The 25,472-nt window shown below is 45.0% G+C and overlaps 1 protein-coding gene across 2 annotated transcripts; it reads left to right on the forward strand.

The window, feature by feature from the left end:
• On the forward strand, positions 1-25,119 carry PTPN6 (protein tyrosine phosphatase non-receptor type 6). Of its 2 annotated transcripts, none has more exons than XM_020994263.2 (16): positions 1-113; positions 7,669-7,791; positions 8,045-8,239; positions 11,017-11,206; positions 11,616-11,732; positions 11,858-11,971; positions 15,647-15,743; positions 16,057-16,136; positions 16,540-16,689; positions 18,152-18,283; positions 18,454-18,608; positions 22,818-22,885; positions 23,110-23,261; positions 23,378-23,472; positions 24,495-24,627; positions 24,876-25,119. In XM_020994263.2, exons 1-15 carry the CDS (start codon positions 100-102, stop codon positions 24,607-24,609), a joined length of 1,797 nt encoding a protein of 598 aa, XP_020849922.1. In that variant the 5' UTR covers positions 1-99; the 3' UTR covers positions 24,610-24,627; positions 24,876-25,119. The 2 variants fall into 2 exon arrangements, with proteins under 2 accessions (XP_020849922.1, XP_020849921.1); XM_020994262.2 differs by lacking the exon at positions 1-113 and adding an exon at positions 7,346-7,493.
• The last annotated feature ends 353 nt before the right edge of the window (positions 25,120-25,472 follow it).

The raw sequence follows: 25,472 nt of genomic DNA on the forward strand, positions 1-25,472 counted from the left end.
GAGTTTCCTCCTTTACCTGAACTGCCAGACCCGTGTGGGCTCAGTAACTTCACATAGCCCTATCTGTGGCTACCCACCCAGACCCAGCCGCTGGGGGAGATGCTGTCTTCGGGGTAAGTCCCCCAGCTCTGGCTCACTCCAGCTTCTACCACTTGGGCCTTAGTACTGTTAAAATTGATGCAGCAAAAGGGGAAAGGTGGTGTCACCCAGAGGAAGAGGAATCCAGTAGGTGGGGAGTAGGGAGGGGGCAGATACTAATTTTCTAGGTGGTGGCCAGCACAGACTGGGGCGTTAATTAGCTAATGTGCTTTGTACTAGAACACTTGGTTCGGGGTGGGGGAGAAGGAAAGGGGAAGTTGGATTTTTGCTCAGAGGTTTGTATTCTCCACATAACCCCTCTGGTCCGGCCCAGATTTACCTCTGTACCCGACCCTCAGTAACAATGGTCACTGAACTTGAAGCCTGGCTCACCCTGAGCTTGGGAGAGGAGGATGGAGTGGGAGGGTGGGGGTAGATATGCATCCTAACTCTGGTAGCTTCTATGTTTATGACATCCTTTTGCTTATATGACTTCCTATTCCTTTCTCCAAATGTGAGTGTTTCTCAGGACTCAAGCATTTAGGTTTCTGATTTTATTTTTTTACAATTTCTTCTTGGAAGCCATAATCCATCCATTCATTCATTCTCACCTGTGTAACTTTTGCCTCTTTTTTTTTTTTTGCAAGCCTCTTAAATCTATATTTCCAGGCTCTGGAAGCCAACTCTGTTTCCTGGGCACCTCCACCTCAAACTGTCCCCTAAACTCAACTTCTTGGTGCTGTCATTTTTCCAGGCACCTAGGCTCAGAATCTCAAAATCATCTTTGATTTCTCCTCCTCTGGGCCTGGAATACAGTGACTAACTCCTTTCAATGTTCTTTAAAAAAAAATCAACAAATATTTATTAAGCACCTATTGAGTACATAGCACTGTTGTAAGTGCTAGTCCGAAGTCTGTAAAAATATAAAAATTTGTCAAGAAGGACTTGGCCTAAAGGAACCTAGACTAAGTCTTTGAAGACTTTCTCCTAATATCATTATTGTAGATTACTACTGTTATTCAGTCCCCTGTTCTCTCTAGCTTGTATTGAAATAATTTCCCTGACTTCAGTCTTTTTTCCCTTTTTAGAGAATCAGCCAGGTGGCATGGGAGATAGAGCTTCAGGACTAGAGTCAGGAAGACCGGAGTTCAAATCTGTCTTCAGGCAATTACTGGCTATGAGATCCTGGGCAAGTCACTTAACCTCTGTTTGTCTTAGTTTCATCATCTATAAAATAGGGATAATACCAGCATCTACCTCACAGTGCTGTTGTGAGGATCCAATGAGATATTTGTAAAGGGCCAGCACTACTAGATAAAGACTTATTCTCTTCTGTTTATGCATCTTTCATATACACTGTTACCTAGTCAACCTTCTGAAATAATTGCTTTGTGCATATTCTCTTCCCTCAAAAATCTTTGTTGACAGTGTATATTTGCTACAGAATCATCAATCAGCAAACATTTAATTAGTTCCCAGTGCTAGGGATTTTAACCTAGGGTCCCTGAACTTTAAAAAAATTCATTTTTGATAGCTATATTTCTTTTGTAATTTTATATATTTTATATCTTTAAAAACATCATTCTGAGGAGATGTCCAAAGGTTTAACCAGACAGCCGAAAGGCTCTAGAGTTTGGGGGTGCAAAGACAGAAGAGGAAGTCTTGGCTCAAAGATCCTATTCTATGAGAGGAAACAACATAGAGACATATGTAAAATATATTCAAGTTAAACATAATTTCCCTTCTTTCCCCCCAGTAGTTTAGGATAGTTCTAGCAGCTAGGGAGGGAGGGTCAGGAAAGACCTGTTTTGAGCTGATCTCTGAAGGGAAACTGAATTGTAAGAGATGGAGGTGAAAGAGTGTACCGCAGACACAGAGATAGAAGGTGGAATATAATGAGAGTTGAATGTAAAGAACAGTAAGAAGCCCAGTTTGGCTGGACTGTAAGAGTGTATTAAGGGAGTCATGTGTAAGGAGCTTGGAAAGGTAGTCTAGAGTCAAGTTGTAAATGCCAGAGTCATTTATATTTGATCGTGGAGGTAGTAAGGAGTCATTGATGCTTCTTGAGCAGGAGAGTAACATGGCTATACCTTCGCTTTAGGAGTATCACTTTGGCAGCTTGTTGAGGGTGAATTGGAAGAAAGAAGAGGAAGCATAAGGCAAGGAGGCTAATTAGGGGGCTAGTTCAATAATTCAGGTGAGAGGTAATGAAGATTTTGGTGTGGCTTGAGAGAGGGGGATGGATACTGAGATATAGTATACGTAGGGTGAAGGAAAGAGTGAGGAGACAAGAATGAATTCCTCCAAATAAAGATTCAGAATAAAGTAGGTTGTATTTTCTACAACTTGCACCCTACCTGCCTGATGTACTACAAATTTATGTTACATAACCTCAACTGGGCCCTCACAGCAGAAAGGCAATCCTTTTGTGACTCCCCAGTCAATTCACTTTTCCTTCCACTCATTCCCTGGGCTGTTCCAAAGCTTTTCATCCCTCTTCAGGTATCTTACCACACTCCTCCCCTCTCCTCAGCCGAGGACCTTACCCTGTATTTCACCAAAAAAACTGAGACCATTCACTCATCCCCTCCTCATCTTCTCCAATCACTCAGGCATCTTTCCCCCTACTATCCTCTCTTTCATCACCGACATGAAGAGGTAGCCATTCTCCTTGTCAAGGATGACCCTTCTACATGCATCCTTGACCCCATCCCCTCTCATCTTCTCTAGAAGATTGTTCCCACAACCATCCCCAGTATCTTTCTAATCTTCAGTGTTCTCCTTTCTACTTATTGGCTGTTCACCACTGCCTACAAATATGCCTGTGTCTCCCCTATCCTTATAAAAAAAAAAGTCTTCGCTTCATCTGACCATCCCCAGTAGCTATGGTCCTATATCTCTCCTCCCCTTCTTTTTTTTTTCAATTGGGCAATTGGGGTTAAGTGACTTGCGAAGGGTCACACAGCTAGTAAGTGTCAAGTGTTTGGTCTGAGACCGGATTTGAACTCAGGTCCTCCTGACTTCAGGGCCGGTGTTCTCCTCCCCTTCTTAACCAAAGCCTCCACTTCTCCTCTCACTCATTTCTAAACTCTCTGCAGATCTCATTGTTCAGTGAAACTGTTCTCTCTAACATTACCAAGGATCACTTTACTGCCCAATCTAATGGCCTTTTCTCAATCCTCATCCTTCTTGACCTCTCTACAACCTTAATACTGCCAAACACCTTCCTGGATTCTCAGTTCTCTCTAGTTTTGTTTTGTTTTTGTTTTTGTTTTTGTGCGCTGCCCTTTCCTGGATCTCCTTCCTACCTTTCTGACCAGTCCTCAGTCTCCTTTGTGAGTCTTTATAAATGTCCTGCTCACTAGCTGTAGATGTTTCCCCAATCTTCTCTCCTGGACCCACTTCTCTTTTCTGTCTATACTCACTTTGTGTTCTCATCACTTGTCATCTCTATAGAAATAATTACCGGATCTATTTAGCTAGACCTAATCTCTTTCCCGAGCCCCAGTCCTGAATAACTAACTAACTGCCTTTTGGACAGTCCTCTAGTCCTGGGTCTCCAGCTAATAACACAGTTGAAGATGTCTAAAACAGAACTTAATTCTTTTACTCTCTTCCTGACTTTCTTATTCTTATGAAAGGTATCACCATTTTCCCAGTCACCCAGGCTTGACACCTTGATGTCATTCTCAACTTCTTCCTCACATTCATCCCAAATATACGTGTCAAATTTTGTCATTTCTACCTTTACAATACTTCTCATCTCCATCCCCTTCTCTTCACTCACACAGTTATCTCTCTAGTTTTGACCCTCATCACCTCTCATTTAGACTTGTTGGTATTTTTTTTTTCAATTAATAAGCATTTATTTCTTCTCCCTCTCAAACCTCCATTAGCAGGGGGAAGAAAAAGAAAGCCCTTGTTATAAATATGCATAGTTGAGCAAAACAAGTTCCTATGTTAGTTATGTTAAAAAAAAAGCTTCATTTTTCATTTTGAGTCCATTACCTCTCTGTCAGGAGGTGGGAAGCGTGTTTGGTCACCTGGAATCATGGTTAATTATTGAGTTGGTTGGTGTTCTTAAGTCCTTCTGAGTTGTCTTTATAACTAATTGTTTTTATAGGTAATTTTTCTCCTGATTCTTCCTCACTTCAGTCTGCATCAATGCATACCCAAATCCATCCCTTTCATCATTTTTTATGCCAAAATAGTATTCATGCATCCATATACTGTAATTTGTTTAAGCCATTCCCCAATTGATAGGCACCTTTTAATTTCCAGTTCTTTGCTATTACAAAAAGAACTGCTACATATGAGTCCTTCTTCTTTTTTGTCTATAATCAGCTTTAATTTTTAAAATTATATAGATAATGTTTTTACATCTCTTTGATTTCTTTTTAAAATTTATTTTATTTTTAATTTATGGAATAAATTTCCATAACAGTACAATAAAAAAGATGATTGCACATTGCACATGATTGCAAATCTACTGTGTACAACTTGCTATTCCTTTTAAATATACAACAGTTATGTAAATTTCTTTTTTTCCACCTTTTTTTCTTCCCTTTCTCCCTAGAGATGGCCACCATTGTACACAAATAGATATATATGTAAAATTATTCTATACATGCTGCTGGGGGCCATCTCTAGTCGTCCTTATCTGTATCTTGTCACTGGACCCAGATGGCTCTGGAGGAGAAAGTGAGGCTGGTGACTTTGCATAGCCCTCCCTCACTAAATCAATTGCAAGTCTTGGCATCACCTTCCTAACGTCAAGGTCCTCTCTGAGAACCATATACTTCTACTTATAAGTTCTTTCTCTGAATGCAGATGTCTTCTGTCATATGTCCTTTATAGTTAATTTGGGTATTCATAATAGTCAAAATGACTTATTTGCTCAAAGTCGTTCTTAAAACAATATTGCTGTTACTGTATGCAATGTTCTCTTGGTCCTGGTCATTTTGGCACACACCTTATAGTGTTATCTCTGGGTCAAAGGGTATGCACAGTTAGTAACTTTTGGACAGAGCTCCAAATTGCTTTCTCGAATTTGCCTGGACTATTTACAGTAGATTTCAAATAGCTTTTCCTGCCTCAAGTCCTACTCCAAACCATCTTCCCAAAGTGTTTTCTCTAAAGTGCACATCATACCATATCATTCCCACCTCCCACCTTCAGTCAGTAAACTCCAGTGGTTCCTTATTACCTCTAGAATCAAGTATAAAATCCTCCATTTTGGCCTTTAAAGTCTTTCACAACTACTTCCTTTCCTACCTTCTTAACACCTAACTCTTACCAACTCTGTAAACTCTTTACTTTTCCTTGAGCTCTCTGTTTCTGTGTCTTTGCCCTCGTTGTCAGCCTGCCTAGAAAGCTCTTTGGCCTTCTACTTTTTCTTTTCTCTGGCTTACTTTAGGTCTCTGCTCTTATCCCACCTTTTACCAAAGGCCTTTGTGGGCTCCCCCAGCTACTATTGGCCCCTTCCCCTATGAGATTTCCTGACATCCGCCTTGTGTATCCATAGTGGATTTCCATGTTGTCTAGAATGTGAACTCCATGAAAAGAGTCATGTTGCCTTTCTTTGTATCCCCATCTCTTAGCACTGTGGCTGGCAAGCACTTAATTAATTAATGCTCATTGATTAACTGAGAGGTTATTAGCACCAGGGCCTGGTTCAGGTCTCTGTACATTAGCCAGGTGATCAACAAATATTTGGCAGTGGGGATAGTGATATTGTCGTGTAGTCTAGGTATCTGAATATTGCATGACTGCGTGTGCCTCCAACCTAGAGCTCCCAACCCGGCTCTTTTCTTGTCAGGGTGAATCTAGTCCTTCAAAGTCAACACTTCCCTTCCCTTCCCTTCCCTTTCTGTCCTTAAGCAGCCGAGAGAGTATATAGCCTTAGGTATCCTGTCCCAAGCTCCTTGGCCTGCCTGGTTCCCTGTAACCTGGGATGCTCTGGGTCAATTTCTCTCCCAGACTGTAGTCCCCTTGATGGTGGTGGGAGTTATGTTTTCCTAACCATTTGGTGATTGGCCATATCCTTCCCATAGTCCTAAGAGTTTCAGGATAGGGGACCAAGGTGAGGAGAAAGAATCTATTCTGAATGAGGGGATCATATATCACAGCTTTAGAGGGATCTTAGAGCTCACTCACATCACCCCTTCATTTTGCAGGTAAGGAGAGTGGGTCCCAGAGAGGCAAGTCCCAGGTGATTTGCCTAAGGTTACAAAGGAAGGAAGGAAGGAAGGAAGGAAGGAAGGAAGTTGGCAGTGCAGCTGGAATTTGAATACAGATTTCATGGTTCCAAAGCTAGAGCTCTATCCATTTCACTGGGTTCCTTTGGAAAGAATCACTGGCAGGAATTAAAATAAGTAATTAAAATGACTGTTAACAGTTGGGAGCCCCCAGGCTCTATTATTCAGCTTCAGAGCCTCTTCAGCTTCCAGCCATCTCTTTAGCAATCCAGAGAACCCTTTAGGGAGAAGATGCCAAGCTAGAAGGCTAGAGAAACAGCTAGGACCCCCTCCAACAGAGTGGAGGCAGGTGGTCCATGGGAAGCAGGGTTCTAGGCTTCTGTGACTTACCTGGCCCTCTGTACCAAAGATTCCCTTCTGGTGGAGCCATCTGGTCTGGCCCATAAGTGGAGAGCACAACCACACGCTACCCCGAAGCCTACCCAGAGATCATCCTGTCCACTTTTTTTACTTCCATTCCTTGGTGCATTTCTCCTTGTTGAACGTCATTTCTCAGCCCCTGCCCTCTTCTCTCCTCTGCTCTTGGCATGCCCCTGGTTCCCTATTCCCTAGGGTGATGGTGCCTAGGTGACCTTTTGGTGCGACCTTTTATCCACCTGGCTCTCTTTCTCTTTCTGAGCATAGGCAGGGACGTGGGTCAGTTTATAGATGCAATCAAGATGGAAGAGGGCTTGGGAGGAGGGGAGCGGAGAAGTGTTAGAAGTCACGGATTAATTCATCTTCTATGCATATGAGCAAGCTCCTGCATGTGAGGTCACATGTGTGACCTTTGGGAGCAGGTATGCACATGAGCCCATGTGGTTTTGTGTACGTATTGCCACCACACACATGTGTATGTGTGTGCATAACTTGCTCCATGTGTGTTAAGAAATCACACGCTTGTGTGAGATCCAGGACCTGCTTTCTCAGCTTGTCTACAAAAGGAGAAGTAGAAGTGAGTTCCCTCTGGGGGTCTGGCCTCGCCCCTTCCTGTCCCCGCCTCCCCCCCCCAGCTGCCCTGTACTGGTGGTGCTTCTGGGAGCTAGGGACCAGTGCAGGGAGGGGCTGGGTGCTGTGGTACCAGGGGAGAGCTCAGAGCCCTGTCCTGGGCCCCGTCTATACTGTCCTCCCTCCTCACCCATCAGTCTACCCTGCAGGAAGTCTTCCCAAGATGGTGAGGTAAGGACCTAGGGTGCAGGATGCTGGGGGTGGGAGGGACCATAAGAGGAGCTAAGGTTCAGGGGAGCAGGTGCTCCCTTGTGTCTAGAAAAGGGAGGCCGGGTGCTGGGCTCTGGACAGCACCTGTCCCAGCCTCTTGTGGCCCTCATCCCCAGTGGTGGGCTCCCTTCCACAGGTGGTTTCACCGAGATCTCAGTGGCTTGGATGCTGAGACTCTGCTGAAGGGCCGAGGAGTCCATGGGAGTTTCTTGGCCCGGCCCAGCCGAAAGAACCAGGGAGACTTCTCCCTCTCAGTCAGGTTGGTGTGCTTCTTCCTTTTTCCCCCGGAGACTCTGCCCATGCCCTTCATTCCTTGGCCTCATCTCCCCCAGACTACCTCCCCCAACCCGTGGGATGTCCCTTCCCTCCAAGCTGCCTCCTGCTCCCTGCCTGAACCCTCTGGTTTTGTTGTAGCACCCTGCCTTCTTTTGCTGTTTCCATTTCTGTTCCCATTCTCACTGTTCCTGGTTGGGGTGCCCCTGTTCTCACTGTTCCTGGTTGGTGTCCCACAGGGTAGGAGACCAAGTGACCCACATCCGCATCCAGAATTCAGGGGATTTCTATGACCTCTATGGAGGAGAGAAGTTTGCTACATTGACAGAGCTGGTGGAATATTACACTCAACAGCAGGGTGTCCTGCAGGACCGTGATGGCACTATTATCCACCTCAAATACCCACTCAACTGCTCTGACCCCACCAGTGAGAGGTGAGGCAACCTTCCCCCCTAACTTCTTCACCCCAGTGACAGGGGAGCTTAGCCTTGACCCTGGACTCTTAGTAAGGGTCTTGAACCTAATGAGAGGTGAGTGTAATGTAACATCAGGAAAACTGTCCTGTTCCACCCCTCCCCCACAGAGGTCCAACGTCCCACCCAATGCAAGAATCCTTTCTTAAAAAAAAAAATTCCTTCTCCAACATGCCTGGCAGATGGCCCTCTGCTTTCCAATTGGACACATAATTACTTCCACAAGAAGGCATTCCATTGATGGACAGCTTTAATTCTTTCTAGAAAGTTCTTTATCTTTTGGGCCAAAATCCACCTTATAACTTCCCTCATTCTGTGATCTTAAGCTACAGGAAATGCATTTACTTCTTTTTCCACATGGTAGCATATTCTCCTTCATCCTTCTCTTCTCTGGCCTAAATATCCCCAGTTATGGTTTTTTTTTTAGGCAGTTGGGGTTAAGTGACTTGCCCAGGGTCACACAGCTAGGAAGTATTATGTATCTGAGGCCAGATTTGAACTCAGGTCCTCTTGACTCCAGGGCCGGTGCTCTATCCACTATCCCCAGTTATGTTAATCTTTCTTCACCTGACATGGTTTGCAGACCATATTTATCAGTTCCCTTTGTAAAACATAGCACCTAGAATGGAGCACCATATTACCAGATTTGGCCTGACCAGAGTGAAAAGGAACTATCTCCTCTTTCAGTCTGGACACTGTACTTTTATTAATTTTGCATTTGATTTTTAAAAACAGCTGTGTCACAGTGTTCTTGGCGACTGGAGGTCTTTGAGGAAGGCCAGATGCCCATTTGTTGGTTATGCTGTAGAAAGCATTTGTGTTTAGATATTGGTTGGACTAAAAAACCTCTCATGTCCTTTCCAAGTCTAAGATTTCATGATTCTGAAATTAAGCTTGCAATCAACTGAAATAGCCAGGTCTTTTCACATTAGCTTTTGCCAAGCCATGTTGGCCTGTCCTTTTCTTATGTACCTGGTTGCTCAGTACATATTGAATCCTATTTCTATTATCATACTAGCTGTTCTTGTCAGTTATACATAATGTCAACTTAGAAAACAGGTTTTCTATGACATTATTCCAAGTCATTGATTTAAAATATTGACCAGGATAGGGCTAAGAACAGAGTCCTAGAGAACTAGCATGTAGCTATTATTCACTACTTTTTAGGACTTAGTGCCCAACCTCAACTTTCTCCTCCTTCCTTGGTAATTCCATGGTGCCACCTCTCTGCTGCTTCGACCTTTTTTTACACACCTACCATGTTGCTTCAGTCCTTCTTCCCATCCCAATCTACGATCTACACAGGACACAGGGGTTGAGGGCATCATAAAGGCCAGAAGCAGTGGGTGCTATGGAGGGACTCTGCAAAGAAGAGTTTGAATCAGCCATGGGAATGACAGTGGCAGATGGACTGAGGTCAAGGGGTACAAGAAAAAAAATTAAAAGAAACCAAGGCAGAGCCAAGGATTGAGGGATAGTGAAGGCACTGGATTTTAACAAAGTCCAGACTGAGGGAGACCTTCAAAGAGATGACTGTGAGTAGTTAGTCACCCCCTCCCCCTTCCCCTATCCTGGATGTCTTAGTTGTCCCAAGGAGTACTCAGTACTTTCTGGGTGGAAAAAGGAGTTCACCCCAATAACCTTCCTTGCCATTCTTCTCTTCCCTTCCCTTTCCTTTCTCTTCAGAGTGGTTTCCCTTGGGAATTTGCATCTGTTCCTTCTGTACTTGATTACCAGCCTGTGGGCAAGTCAGTATTTGCATGTACACTTCCTCATCCTGTTGTTGGAGGTGGGGGACCAGACTTTAGAGTCCCTTCCTTTTCAGTCTGGGGGACCAGGCCTACTTCTGGAGTAAAGTCCTTTTCACTAAGTAGTATGGCTGGGGGTGGGGGACTGGAGAAAAAACCTTTGGGTCCTTAGGTCAGTGGTCACAGAAGCCTTGGCCTCTATATGAGCATTGAAAAAATTAAGTTCTTTTTCTGAAGACTGTCTGTCCTACCCTCCCCCTCCTACCTCATCATCCCTGCGGTTGGAAAATCTCTACCCCCCTCCTCAACCCCCAGGCTGAAGAAACCTCACTTCTCACTCTCTCCCCAGAGGGAGCTTTTTGCTTTTTCCATCACGTGTTTTCCTGTGGGGCTGGGCAGCCCTGGGGTTAACTGTTTCCTCTAGGGAACAGGTTGAGGCGGGGAGAGTTGAGGAGATGTTGGGGAAAAGTTCCAGTTCTGCTTTCTGTCCTGACCTGTCAACCCTGCAGCACCCAATCTCTCCCGCTCTCCACTGTGATGGGGTCTTGGGGTCCTTCACATCATCCCCTCCATTCTCGGCTATCCCCTGGGGCTATCTCCCAGGACTTTCTTCCTCATGTGACTTCCTGTCTTTCCTAATCTCTGTTTATTTGACAGAGATTACTATGAGTTTGGCACACAGAAAATGCTTAATAATAAACATTTGCTAAGTTGTTGAATCTACTATTTCTGCCTACAGCTGCACTGCTCCATCTTTCTTCATCTCGTGTAACCCTGCTTCCCATCGTCTCTGTCTCAGCCCGACTGTCCTCATCTCTGTGTCCGGATCTGATGTTTCGTCTGTCTCTGAGTTTCTCCTTTGTCTCTCTTCATCTTGCCCAGTCTCTGTCTTCTTGACTCTTTTCCTTTCTTTGGGTCTGAGTTTCTCCCTTTTCTGATCTCATTTCTCTCCCCAACTCTCTGCCGCCCTCGCTTATTCTGTCCCATCAGGTGGTACCATGGGCACATGTCTGGGGCCCAGGCTGAGACGCTGCTTCAGGCCAAGGGTGAACCCTGGACGTTTCTGGTCCGTGAGAGCCTGAGCCAACCTGGTCATTTTGTGCTGTCTGTACTCAATGACCAGCCCAAGGCTGGACTGGGCTCCCCACTCAGGGTCACTCATATCAAAGTGATGTGTGAGGTGAGATGAACGCAGTGAGTGTCAAGCTGGGAACAAGGGTTGGGAACTGTGAAAATGGAGGATGGTTGGGGACAGCCACCACACAGCACAAGAGGCCCAGCCCCAGGGTGCCAGGTAGTTGGTCGGTCAGAGGTCACCACCCTGTCATCTATAAAGAGTATGAAGGGTGATGTCTCAAAAAACTGGCAGGAGAATGCTACATCTTACCCCCAGGGTGTTGCCACCCTGGTTAAGAGGGAAATGGGGTGCTAAGGGGGTTAGAGTTTCAGGATTAGTACTAGGGGTCAGGTGAAGAGGAGAAGATCAAGGAGAGGGCTTGCCCTTGTAGACTGAGCTTGGAGATGTCTTGGGACTTCTCTCTCTTTTCCTCTCGCTTCCCATTGTCACACCTTTCACTTTGGTGTCTCAGGCTAGCCGTTACACAGTGGGTGGCTCTGAGACCTTTGACAGCCTCACTGACCTGGTGGAACATTTCAAGAAGACGGGAATTGAGGAGGCCTCAGGTACCTTTGTCTACCTTCGACAGGTGAGCAGAGGGGCTCTCCCCTGTGTCTGTTCCTCCCTCCCTGATTCCTGCCTCACGTCTCTGAATTCCCTGACTCACACTCATTCTCCTTCCCTCTGTCCAATTATCTACTGACATCTCCCCAGCCATATTATGCCACAAGAGTGAATGCAGCTGACATAGAGAACCGAGTCTTGGAATTGAACAAGAAACAGCAGGCAGAGGATACATCCAAGGCTGGATTCTGGGAGGAGTTTGAGGTGAGTGTCCCAGATAGGGTGGGTCGACAGAGCAGCGCCAAGGCATTGTTGTGCCCTAGACAAGGCTGGAAAATTATGTGCCCTGTGAGTCACTCTCCTCGGAGGCTTGATTGCAAAATTTGACAAAATTTATTAAGTACTTCTTGTTTGTAAGGCACATCATGCCCTGTAACTGTGGGTGTTCCCAAGGCTCTGTCTCGAGCCTTCTTCTTTTCTTTCTCTATACTTTCTCTGAGTGACCTCACTGACTCACATGAATTTAATGATCATGTCTGTGCTGATGACTCCTAGATCGATATAACTAGCCATAGACTTTCACCTTAGCTCCAGTCATACATTACCAACTGCCTATTAGATGTTTTAAAGTGGATGTCATGGCAGCATCTGAAACTCATATGTCCAAAATAGAACTCATTATCTTTTCCACCAAACACTCCCATCTTCCAAATTTTCCTATTACTGTTGAGGGCATCTCCATCCTTCCAGTCACCCAGGTTTGTAACTTCGGTGTCACCAATGGCCAGTAAAAATTTATTAAGCACCTATTATGTACCAGGCATTCTACTAAGCATACAAAGAAAGACAAAAAAAACCAACCTCTGCCCCCAGGAGCTCACAATCTAATGGGGGCCAACAGATACAAATAAGCTATAGATTCAGAATAAATTGAAAATATGACAAGGGGAAGAGACTAGAATTAAGGGGGATCAGGAAAGGTTTTCTAGAAGGTAGTGTGGCAACTGGGATTTGAAGGAAGCTAGAGAAACCAGGACATAGAGTACCTGGGGTAGGGAGGGTGGTATGTAAGGTGTAAAAAGATATGCAATCAATTTTTCTACCTCCACATCTTTCTTTCTTTAAAATTTTTTATTAATTTATTTTTAGTTTTCAACATTCACTTCCATAAGCTTTTGAGTTTTAAATTTTCTCCCCCTCCTTCCTTTCTCCCATCCCTTAGACAGCATGCAGTCTGATATAGGCTCTACATATACCTTCCCATTAAACATCTTTTCACATTAGTCATGCTGTAAAGAAGAATTAGAACCAATAGTATCTCCACATTTCTTGCATCTGTTTCTTCTGTCCACTCACATAACCATCACCCTACTTAGTAACAGTGACTAACATTTACGAAGCATTTTAAGGTTTGCAAAGTACTTTACATAGATTAACTCATTTGGTCCTCAAAAACAACCCTGTGAAGTATGTACCCTTATGATCCCCTTTAGATAGAGAGATAGATAGATAGATAGATAGATAGATAGATAGATAGATAGATAGATGATAGATAGATGATAGATAGATAGATAGATAGATAGATAGATAGATAGATAGATAGATAGATAGATGATAGATAGATAGATAGATAGATGATTGATAGATAGATAGATGAGGAAACTCAGACTGACTTTCGTCCAGGGTCACATAGCTAGTGTCTTAGTCTTAGGTCTTCCTGATTCCAAATCCAACTATCTAGTCACTATGACACCTGGTTCAGGTCTTAATCACCCCTCACCTTGACTATTTCAATAGTCTTCTAATTGGTTTCCCTGCTTCAATCCCTCCTCCACACAACTGCCAAAGTGGTTTTCCTAAAGCACAGGTATGATAAAGTCGCTCTCCTGCTTCATAAATTCTGATACTTAATTAACTAATTAATTAAGTTAATTAAATGAACTCCTCAGTTTGGCATTTGAAGCCTGACCTTAACCTACCTTTCCATCTTCATTGTTCATTACTCCCAGGGGTGATCTGGAGCCAGCTCCTACCACAGGTTCCAAGAGCTGATTGTTAAATTTTCAGCATGAGTATTGCTACAAATCAAGGCTTGCTTTATTGCTTTGTTGGTTGTATAGTCTTTTAAAAAAAAAAAGGCTATGGAGAGAATGTTCGTACTGCAGATTAGACGTAAACATATGTAGTGTATACAAGTTTTTTTCTTCATCCAGAAAGCCAGTTGTTAAATGTTTACCAGAACACCCCTCAGCTCATCCAGCCACGCTGGCCTCTGTGGTGACCCTCACACACACCATACTCCATCACCTGCCTGCATCCCTTCATACTGGCCAGGATACTCTTCCTCTTCACTCCCATGTCTTAGAACCTCAGTTTCCTTCAAGGCTCAGATCAAGGGTCACCTTCTACACACAATGTAGCATCATGGATGGGACCTCCAAGGCCAACTAGTTCAACCCCATCACTTTACAGATAAGGAAACTGAGGCCAAGAGAAGATTAAGTTACCCAAAGTCATAAATGAAGCCTTTCCTGATTCCTGAACCCCATCCCTAACTACTAGTATCTTCCTCCCCTCATGCCTATTTTTTATCCACCTATAAAATATATATTTTTTGTCTGCCTCTAAAAAGATTTATGTCTTTTCTTTCTCAGCTTGATGGTAAGCTCCTCTAGGGCAGGGACAGATTCCCTTTCTTCTTTGTATCCCTAGGGCTAGCACATCACCGGCCACATCGGCACATGGTGGTCACTTGATCTTCAGGCCCTTTTAAAAGACAAAACAAAACAACCAAACACCTAACACAGTCCCCTGAAGGAGTTTACATTCTATTAAACATAATTGAAATGGGAGAAAGCATTAAAATTGGAGGGATTTAGGCTGACAGCTCAGCCCAAAAGGAAGATAGAGTGTGTTTAGGAAGTAACACATAGTCTAGTTCACCTGGAATTTAGATCTCATGAAGGGGTGTAGCATGAAATAAGGTAGGAAACGTAGCAGATCGGGGAAGAGCTCAAATGCTTAAGGGCAACGGGGAGCCATTGAGTGTTTTTTGAGTAGGTAAGTGATAGAGTTAGATCTGTGCCTTAGGAAGATTCTTTTGGCATGCTTATAGTGAAGACCATCCTCCCCCATTTCCCACCTTGCCCTTGTCCCTACCATATACTTTTTGACCTTACCTGAGATTTTACTGTGTAAGGAATTTCTAGTGAGGAATTCCCTCATCTAATATTGATCTAGGTAGTGCAGTAGATAGAGTGATAGGCCTGGAGTTCATATTTAGCCTCAGAAACTTACTAGTTATGTGACCCAGGGCAAGTCACTTAACTCTGCCTCAGTTTCCTCATCTGTAAAATGAACTGGAAAAGGAAATGGCAAACCACTCCAGTATCTTTGCCAAGAAAACCCCAAATGAGGTCTTGAAGAGTTGGACATGACTGAAAAATGACTGAAGAACAACAAAAAATATTGATCAGCTAGCACTCGGAAATTTATAGTCTTTAGCCTGAGCACTGAGCAGTCAAGTGATTCCTCTGGGTCACCCAGCTGGTATGTATCTGAGGTAGGACCTGAATCCAGGTCTTCCAGACTCAAAGGCCAGATCTTTGTCACAACATCACAATGCCTCTTTTCTGGCATAAAGTAGGGACTTAAATATTTATTCTTTTATCTACTCATTCGTTCATACCACATCCTAGGCAGCTAGCCCATCAAATTTAGTGTCTTCATGCAGGCTTTTTTGTCTCAGATTCTTGGCTTGAACCCCCAGTCAGGGGGTGTCTGTCTTTTGTCTTTCTTTTTTCTTTTTTCTCGTTGTGTTTCTCTCTTCATTTCTCTATAGTTTGGATTATCTCAGTGTCCATCTTTCTGGCCCAGTTTCCTTGTCCTACCCTTCCTTCTGCCCCACTGGCTGAAGCCCTTTCTCTCTTCATCTTCTAGAGTCTTCAGAAGCAGGAGGTGAAGAATTTGTATGATCGGCATGAGGGGCAGAGACCTGAAAATAAAAGCAAGAACCGATACAAGAACATTCTCCCTTGTGAGAGCCCACCTCTCCCATGGAACCTTTAGCTCTCTCTTCACCCTTAAAGCTTCCAGCCCTACCATTCATCCCCTTTTAGGTCTACAGTTCTTCCTTCTCCCACTGGGTCTCAAGCCCCCTCTCCTAGGTCTCCAAGTCTCCTCTGTGGGGAGACTTTATTGCTTCTTTATTCTGCCACTGACTAGATAAAATCTGAGTGGGGAGGTACAGAGGGGGGATTTAGGGCAACCCAATACTTCTAGCCCAATTTCTATGATCCAATTAGCTCCTCTTCACATCTCACTTCCTCACAATATGTCTTCTCCTATAGTTGATCACACCAGGGTAATCCTGCAAGGTCGAGACAGCAACATCCCAGGGTCTGATTACATCAACGCCAATTATGTCAAGGTCAGTGGTAGCTCCTGGTCTAGATGAAGTCTGGGGATATAGAGGGAGGAGGAGGAGGAGGTATGAGGTATGGGTCTTTATCTTCAGGGTACTCATGGACTGATGGGGGAGAGACAGCATATACAGACATGACACAGATTTGAGACTGGGACAAACAAAAATGCTGTTGAAGATGTGGCCATGGTGGTCAGGTTCATGGGTTAGAGGATGGGGTGAGTGAGGCTAGAGTGATGGGATTCTATGTCTCTAGAGATATGTCAGTTCATAAGCATTTATAAAGCACCTACTAGATGCAAGGCATTGTGTTAAGGGCTGGGGATACAAAGAGAGGCAAAAGGCAGTACCTGTCCTCAAGGAGCTCACAATCTAATGGACTAATCGGTTTGTCTGTCCTTGATCTCAGAACCAGCTGGTGGGTGCGGATGAAAATGCCAAGATCTACATCGCCAGCCAAGGCTGTCTGGATGCCACAGTTAATGACTTCTGGCAGATGGTGTGGCAGGAAAACTCCCAAGTTATTGTCATGACTACCCGGGAGGTGGAGAAGGGTCGGGTATGGCACATTCCATTTGGTCCAAAATGGTTCACTTCTCTTCTTATACTCCTTCCCTCTTCTCCCTTCTTCTCAGCTCTCTTCTCTCACTTCCTGACTTCTTCTCTCCTCTCAACGTCACCTCTCCTCTCAACCTTTGGTCTATTTCCCAACTGGTGTCTAAAATGAGAGACCTCAGACGAAAATTATCTAAAACCAGATAGTTGCCAGCTGAAATTAGGCAGCTACTCCAAATTAAGTTTTTATGGGTCTGTAAAACTTTTACTACCCCAAATCCTGATTTCATAAAACCTATTGACTTAAAAAAATGGACCTCCCATTTTTCTCTTTTTTTTCCCTTCTTTTTTACTGTATACTCTTTTGCCGTGCTTGTCTGCAAATCTACCCCCTTGCCTCCTGTATCTAATATCTGAGCTCCCAAGAAGTGCAGTGTTGTGGAGAACAGATTGGTTCAGGGTAGAGAATTCATTCATTCATTATTTGTTTGAGAGGTAACGCCTTTATGCATTTTTATTACCCTTTATTACCAAAATATAACTATGTAACTGGTTCCTAGAAGACATAAAAAAATGTAGAAATGCCATTTGGAGTAAGAGTCAAGTAAGCATAAGAATCTAGCCTTAGGAATCATTTTGCTAGCTAAATGCTTTATCTGAATCTGTTCCTTAATACCGTCTTTTATATTGCAATAGAACTGCTGGTCAGTGGCCTTTCCAGGGTATCTCTTCTGCCTGGTACTTCTCTCCCTGCTCCATCAGGGTGAAGAATTTAAGAAGCGTGCAGATCCCAAATATAATTTGATTTGGTCTGGTTTGGTAAACACCAGCTCTCTCATTTTACAGATGAAGACATTGAAGCCTATCGATGCCCAAGCTCATTAGTAGAAGAATCAGGATGAGAAGTTGGGTCTCTTGTGTCTGAAATGGGATGGTTTATGCCAGTCCAGTAACAGACAGCAAGGGGTTTAGCCCAATTCCTATGATCCAATTAGAGTGGGAGCTTAACTCCCTTTCATTCCTCCTTACTTCCTCACAATATGTCTGCCCCTATAGTTGATCATACCAGGGTGACCTTGCAAGAGTGAGACAGCAACATCCCAGGGCTGATTAACAAGCAGCAAGATAGTTTCACAACCTTCCAGTCTCCTCTTAGTAGACTATAAGCCTCTTGAAGACAAGGACTGCGCCATTATTGTATTTTCCACAGCACCTAGAATCATAAAATATTTAGACCTGAAAGAGACCTTGAAAATAATCTAATCTCAACTTTCGTCTTGAGCTTGACTTCAGGACCAACACTCCTTCCATGGCACCAGGCTGCTCCATGGCCTTTCCTGTAGTAATAGTAGATAAAAGTTAAGTTAGTTCTATCTAATCCTTCTCCATCCATCTCTTCTCCTGTCTCTTATTTCTTCTCTGTCTTATTTCACTGCCATTTTTTCCTCTGCCCCTTCTGTCCCCAGAACAAGTGTGTCCCTTACTGGCCTGAAGTTGGGACCCAACGGGCATATGGCCTATACTGTGTTTTCAATTGCAAGGAGCATGATACCCCTGAGTATAAGGTCCGGAGCCTGCAGGTCTCCCCACTGGACAATGTAAGTTACCCTAGCACAGGGTCTCTCTGTCTGCATAGTTGGGGAGGGGGACTCGCCTAACCTCTTAGGGTCCTTACCAAGAGGGAGTGGGGAGGAAAAAGATTGTGGCATCGTTGTGGATGGTGAGAGCAAGTGGAATGGGTGCCAATGCTTTCAATGTCCTGCCTCAGGGAGACTTAGTGAGGAAGATCTGGCACTACCAGTACCTGAGCTGGCCTGACCATGGGGTGCCCAGTGAACCTGGAGGCATCCTCAGCTTCCTGGACCAGATCAACCAGCGACAGGAGAGGCTGCCCCATGCAGGGCCGATCATAGTACACTGCAGGTGAGATGTTGTGCTTCCTCAAAGAGTACCCCTTCCTCTTCCCACCCATCCCCATATCTATAGGTACAGAGGAAATAAGGTGAGGACCAGGAGGAAAAGCAGGAATTTTGAGGGATGGGGAAAGCAGATTAGGAGGAAGTACTTAAGCTGGTCTTTGAGGGAAACAGGGATTCTATAAGGCAGAGGTTTAGAAGGAGTGTGTTCTAGGCATGGGGGACTGTCATCGCAAAGGCACAGTGTTAGGAAATGAAGGGACAGCAAGAAAACCAGTTTTTCTGAAGTGGTGGAATTTTTTTTTTGGTGTGAGGCAATTGGGGTTAAAGCCCTGGGACTTGCTTTGTCTGCTTAGCCATAGCGTAGGTCTTCCCAATCTGAACTATGCAGGGAAAAGGAAGAAGTGTTCCCCACAAGAGCCAAATTATCATTGACCCTAGTTACTTACTATTGGGAATATAGGATTGAAAACTAAAGGGACCTCAGAGGTCATTAGGTTTAGATTTAGAGCTCAAAGGCAGCTTAGAGGCTATTGGGTCAAGCCATCTTGTTCATTTTTAACAGACAAGGAAACTGAGTCTCAGAAAAGTTAAGTGACTTGCCCAAGGTCACCCAGGCAGTAAGTAGCAGAACCAGGATTTGAACCCAGGTCCTTCCACTCTATCCAGTCTACTTTTTACTGTGGCTCAGTGTGAGAGGTAGGTTGACTGACTTCCCTAGGAGCCCTTACTGTTCTCATTCTTGATGAGATGCTGTTCTGGGCTGAACCAAAATTGGACAACAGTGGGGTCCTCCAGCTATCCCTGGGCTTAGGGCCTGAAAGAGAGCTGTTAATAGGAACAAAAAAAAATATCAGCCTTGGACTGAGAATCAGGAGTACCTGGGTTGCAGTCCCAGCTCTGGTGCTTACTAACTTAAGCAAATCACAGTACATCTCTGCCAGTAGAGTGTAAACTCGTTGAGGGCAGGGATTTCTTTTTGTTTGTTTCAATTTTTGTTCTTGTATACTCTGTACTTTGCATGTAGTGGGCATTTAATAAGTGTCTGTCGAATTGAATTGGGCCCCGGTATTCTGCATTATAAAATGAGAGATTTGGATGTCTTAAGATGTTACCGAGAAATCAGGCTTGAGGTCTAGCTAGAGTTGGGCAGGAGATGAGGAAGAACTGGAATGTATTTTGCCTAAGCTCCTTTTGTCAGTGCTGAAGCCCATGTTGCGCCCCAGACTGTGAGGGTTATATGATTTCTCTGCTTTCACTTCCTATGAGAAGTGGGGGTGGGGGTGGAGGTGGAGGGATGATGGTCATAGGAAGAAAGGGGGAGGGGAACGGCAGAACTGGTGGCATAGGACTGAAATTTGTAGGTGGACACCACAGACCCGGCCCCAGCCCTTGTCATTGAGTGGATCTTTGGCACCCTCTGGGTAGGGGGAAAAGCAGCCTACCCAGAAGCCACCATTCCTGACAGCTCCCTGGACCAAACTTCTCAAAATCCCCATGGCCTTTATTTAGACGTTACAGGAAGGAAGTGGGTGAAGTTATTTTTGACAAGATGGGTTTGAAATTAGACAGTGTGACTCAGGCCACCAGCTTGACAAACCTAATATGAAGGGGGGGGGGAGCAGGAGTCCACACACCTGGGTTCTGATGGTCCTGGGGAGGGATATCTTCCCTAAAGTTAGACTGCAGGAATGGTGTTGAGGAGGGATGGTCCATCTTTGCTCTCTGCCTCTTCCCCAGAACTCAGTAAAGAGGGCCCAACTCTGGGTGCCCAATCCTGCCTTCTATCCCGTTGTCCCATACTGCCGCAAAGAGCAGCCTTCTCATGAACGTTTGGGGATAGAAGGGAAAATGAGATTTTCATAAGGAGAAATCCCAAAAGGAATTCCTAAAGGCAGAACAGAAAGACAATAGGACCAGTCTGTAGAGAGGAAAGGGCCATGAAACTCTGGGGTGAACTCTAGGCAGGGTGGAGGGCTGGTGATGAGACCTTGGGAAGGGGAAAGTATTTCAGAGCACTAAGGCTAGGGAAGTTCTGAATGCCAAGAGGGAAAATGTTGGAGCTGAAGTGGGATGCCAGGGCTGGGATCAGAGCAGCTGCTGGACAGACTGGAGAGGAGAGGCAAGGTAGGGCTAAAAGAGCTAAGGGAAAATGGGGTGTGGACTCAGTTTCTTTCTCTGTTAAAACAAGTAAGTTCATCTTTAAATTAAAGAGAGTCAGTGTGCTTAAGTGGACAGACTGGACTGGAATCAGGAAGAACTGTTACAGGATGTGTGACTCTGAATACTTTTCTGAACTTCTCTTGGGTTTCTCCATAACTGAAATGAGCATTATAGGTGCAATCCTGTCCTCCCAGGGCTGTTGTGAGACTTCAGTTAGATAATATAAAGCCATCTGTAAATTTTAAAAAGTGATTCTTTTGGTTCTCGTTATTAATGAAACAAGTGTGTTGAGCACACACTGTGCCAGAGATAAATTTATGAGTGGGGGCAGCTAGGTGGTGAAGTGGATAGAGCACCAGGCCTGGAGTCAGAAGGACCTGAGTTCCAATCCAGCCTCAGACACTTACTAGCTGTGTGACCCTGGAGAAGTCACTTAGCCCTGTTTGCCTCAGTTTCTTCATCTATAAAATGAGTTGGAAAAAGAAGCGGCAAACCACTCTGGTATCTTTGCCAAGAAAACCCCAAATGAAGTCACAAAGAGTCAGACACAAATGAAAAACATCGGCATAACACAGAGACACAGATTACATGATACACAGAATTAAGTGATAAATATAACACAGGATTTTGAGTTATGAACTCTAAGTAGTGTGTGAGGTCTTGAATTTAGTTAAAACTTCATGGGGGAAGTAACATTTGAAATAGACTGTAACGGACTGACGGCCCATCCCTGAATACATGAACACACACACTGCTGTTCCACAAACAAGACAGTCCAGCCCCCGGCTCAGGGCATTTTCTCTGGCTGTCCTGGAATGCTCTCCCTTTCCTCCTCTGGCTACTGACCTTCCTGGCTTCCTTTAAGTTCCAACAAAAATCCCACCTCCTACAGGAAGCACCCCCCCATCCCTCCATTCCCTCTTAATTCTAGTGCCTTGCCTCTGTTAATTATTTCCTATTTATCCTGTGATAGCTTGTCTGTACATATTTGCATGTTGTCTGCCCCATTAGATTGTAAGCTTCTCGAGGGCAGGGTCTGTCTTTTGTCTCTTTTTGTATCTCCAGCACTTAGCACAGTGCCTGGCTCATAGCAGGCATAGTTGGTGCTTGATAAATGTTTATTGACTGATTGATAGCTCACCAGGAGGAGGGAGGACATTCCAGGCTCAGGAAAGGGCATGAACAAAGGACTTGGGGGGTGGGGTAAGGGGCTGAGATGGCATTGTGTAGTGGCTAGAGCAGTAAGCTCACAGTCAGGAAGACCTCGGTTCACATCCTTCTTTTGCCCCATACCGTCTATGGGTAAGTCTCTTCACCAAGTGCTCCCAGGAAGCTTTTTAAGACTTTAAGTCACAGGCAGCTAGGTGGCACAGTGCATAGAGCACTGGACCTGGATTCACAAGGACTTGAGTTCAGATCTAATGTCAGACACTTATTAGTGTGTGACCCTGGGCAAGTCACTTAACCCCAATTGCTTCCCCCCCAAAAAAAAAACACTCTAAGGTATAGAGCAGGTGTTCACCTGCATTGGTAGAGGGAGTTTCCTCAGTAGGAAGTCCCCCATACTAATAAAATGAAACCACAAGTCTGGTTTAAAATGAAGATGACTTGGTGACTTCTAAGGTTTCTTCAAATCTCAATATTTTTTCTTTTTTTAAAATGAAATCAAGCTGCAGGCCTCACTAAAATCAGGCTTCACTGAAATCAGGAGGAAGTAAGAAGAAAGAAATCTAAGAACTAGACCATTAATCTGCCCATCGTCTTCCCTGACAATGCTGATCCTCTGCCTTAGATTGTGCCTAGACAGACAGAGACAATTATAAAGGGGCTGGGAGACTGAGACCAAATGAAAACAGGAGAGAGGACCACCTTCGGAGGACTTGGGGAGCACAGCCACAAACCTAGCCCCTACCTTTTCAACCCTTAACAGTGGCTGCTGTCTCTGTCCCTCAAACCTCTCCTCTTTTCCTATTCAGCATCACTGGGCAGCCAGGGCCACCTCTGCCCTCTTACAAAGTCACTGACTTCCCCCACGTTTTCCCCTTCTCGCTAGCGCTGGCATTGGACGGACTGGGACCATCATTGTTATCGACATGATCATGGAGGCCATTTCCACGAAAGGTAGAAGGAGGCACTGCTTTCCCCAGGACCTTGGGATTAGGGAGGAGAAGGGATAACATGCTTCTCCCTTTCATTACCCTCCTCCACCCTAGTTGGATCTAAAGTACCCCAATGTCCAGATAATGCCTTTCTGTGATGAGAAGACGAGATCCTGTGGGCTTGGGTTATACTGGCAGGAAGGGAGGATGTCCAGGGCCCTGATTAATTATCTTTCCACATCCCAGGTCTGGACTGTGACATTGACATCCAGAAAACCATCCAGATGGTTCGGGCCCAGCGTTCAGGGATGGTGCAGACAGAAGCCCAGTACAAGTTCATCTACATGGCTATTGCGCAATTCATTGAGACCACCAAGAGGAAACTAGATGTCTTGCAGGTAGGATTTGGGTGGCAAGACAGTGGACCAAGGCAGGAGCTGGCTAGTTTGGGAGTGGAGGAAAGGGCTAAACTTGGGCTGGCTGTGACACCCATTCTCCCTATCCCCTCTCCCAGTCCCAGAAAGGCCAGGTGGAGTCAGAGTATGGAAACATCGGGTACCCTCCAGCCATGAAGAATGCCCATGCCAAGGCCACCCGGACCTCCTCAAAGTGAGTAACTCTCCTTCCCTCTAACCTTTCAGGGCCTCTATACACTAACCCAGCTTCCTATTTTCCATGGACTGAGGTTAAAACATTGTCTAAGGGAAGAAGAGTAGGCATAGATCACATAATTTTAAAAAAATTATTGTTATTGATATCTTTATTTCTGAATATAGCCCTTCCCCATACAAAGGATTATCCCTTATTAAAAAAAACCCATAAAAGATTAAAAAATAATTGAGGGGGGAGTGTGGGGGGGTGCAGGTGGGGGAGGAGAGAGAAGCATTGGAGTAAAACCAACCAATATATCAATCATGTCTGGCAGTATCCCATGCTCACAGACACCCCACCCCACACCCTCCTCCTCTGCAAACAGGGGAGGAAAGTACATTTTTTCAACTTTTGTCCAGGCCCAATCTTGGCCAATATCATTTTACACAGCATTCAGTTTCATTCCCCCCCTCCCACCCCTTTAAAAAAATTCTTTCCCTTTATATTGTTTCAATCACTTAGTCACCTAATTTTTTTTTTTACTGAAAAGGGGCCCTAGAGATTACTTAGGCTAACCTCCTCATTTTCACAGATTATGAAACGGGTTCTGAAAGCTCTGTAAGTTAGTAAGTAAGGCTAGTAGGTGTCAGAGCTGAGACCTGAGGGCTTTCGGAGTCCTTGCTTCCAAATTTTTCTAGTCCCTTGCCTGAGTTCTGTTAGGGCTGGCCGGGAGGAACTTTCCTTTCCTGGTCCATACTCCTCTCCCTGCCTCCCCCCCAACATGGAAGGGAAGATTACAGTTGGAAATGAGAGGGCTAAAGTCCAGGGTGGTTTCCAGGCGTGCTCTGCGTTAATTGTAGGAGAGACCGCAGGGTGAGCCCCGCTGCTCCAGGGACTCTGAACTTTCAGCATACTTCCCAGCCGTCAGGCTGGGTCTTGCCCCTCTCTGCAGTCCTGAACCACTCCTCCACCCTCTCTTCTTCCTATTCCTCTCCCTGTCTTCCCTCCATGACTGTCTGCCCACCCCTGTGCAACTGCAGACAGCGGGAAGATGTGTATGAGAACCTGCAGGGCAAGACTAAGAAGGAGGAAAAGATGAAGAAACAGCGGTCAGCTGAAAAGGAGAAGGGCAAAGGCTCCGTGAAGAAGAAATGACCGCATAGAGATTCTATGGTAATTCTTCCCACAGTGCCCCTCTGCGTTCACCACCGTCAGCCACCTGTGTGCTCTCCATTCTATGGGACTTCCCTTCCACCCCACCCCCAACCCGGTCCCCTTGCCCCTTTATTCTCAAATAAATCCCCCCCAGTCTCACAACTTCCTCCACCCCTACCCACGCCTTTCCCCTGCCAGCAACTTCCCTGAGGCTTACCCTCCTGACTGCACCCCCCTCACTCCCACCCTCCCTTCTTTCTCTGCAGCCTGATGCCAAACACCAGAAGATGTCTACTTCCAGTGACTTATGACACAACCTCTTCTCCCCCTCCTCCCATTCGGGTATTTATTCCTTGGCCTCCCCCTCCCTCCCTTTCAATCAGCCCTTTTCTAATTTAATAGCTTTACCTCCACTCCCTTTGCCTACACTGGCCACTGTATATAGCCCATGGAAGCTGAGGGGACCCCAGCTGTTCCCCATCCTTGTAAATAAAGCCCCCAGTAATTTGGTCTGTGTGTTCCTGTGGGGCATGTGTGGAAGGGATGCAGTGGAAAGGGGGTGGGGATGGGGAAATCTCTTTGTAATTAGACATCCAGAAAGGGTGACAGATAGAAACTGAGACCAAGAAACAGAAAGAGACTTAGACCAGAAATGAAAGGCAGGACTGATTAAAGACAGGGATGGCTGGACTCAAATAGTAACTCTAATGGTCGCTGTCAGCTTGTCAGATGCCTCTAACGGAGGTCCCAGAGATCTGCACCTGCCCTGTGCTGCTTAATATTTTTATCAACAAATAGTTTTCGAAAAAACATAGATGACATCTACCCACTTTAAAATGACAAAAATTGGGGAGGGTTAGTTA

This window comes from Phascolarctos cinereus, unplaced genomic scaffold, assembly GCF_003287225.1.
Source record: "Phascolarctos cinereus isolate Bilbo 61053 unplaced genomic scaffold, phaCin_HiC Scaffold_1;HRSCAF=81, whole genome shotgun sequence".
NCBI classification, from domain to species: Eukaryota; Metazoa; Chordata; class Mammalia; order Diprotodontia; family Phascolarctidae; genus Phascolarctos; species Phascolarctos cinereus.

Bases quoted from the DNA above. Each gene is read 5' to 3' on its own strand.
- PTPN6 (XM_020994263.2), top strand. The intron at 11,207-11,615 runs GTGAGATGAACG...TTGGTGTCTCAG, and splicing joins ATATCAAAGTGATGTGTGAG to GCTAGCCGTTACACAGTGGG. The intron at 16,137-16,539 runs GTCAGTGGTAGC...CCTTGATCTCAG, and splicing joins TCAACGCCAATTATGTCAAG to AACCAGCTGGTGGGTGCGGA.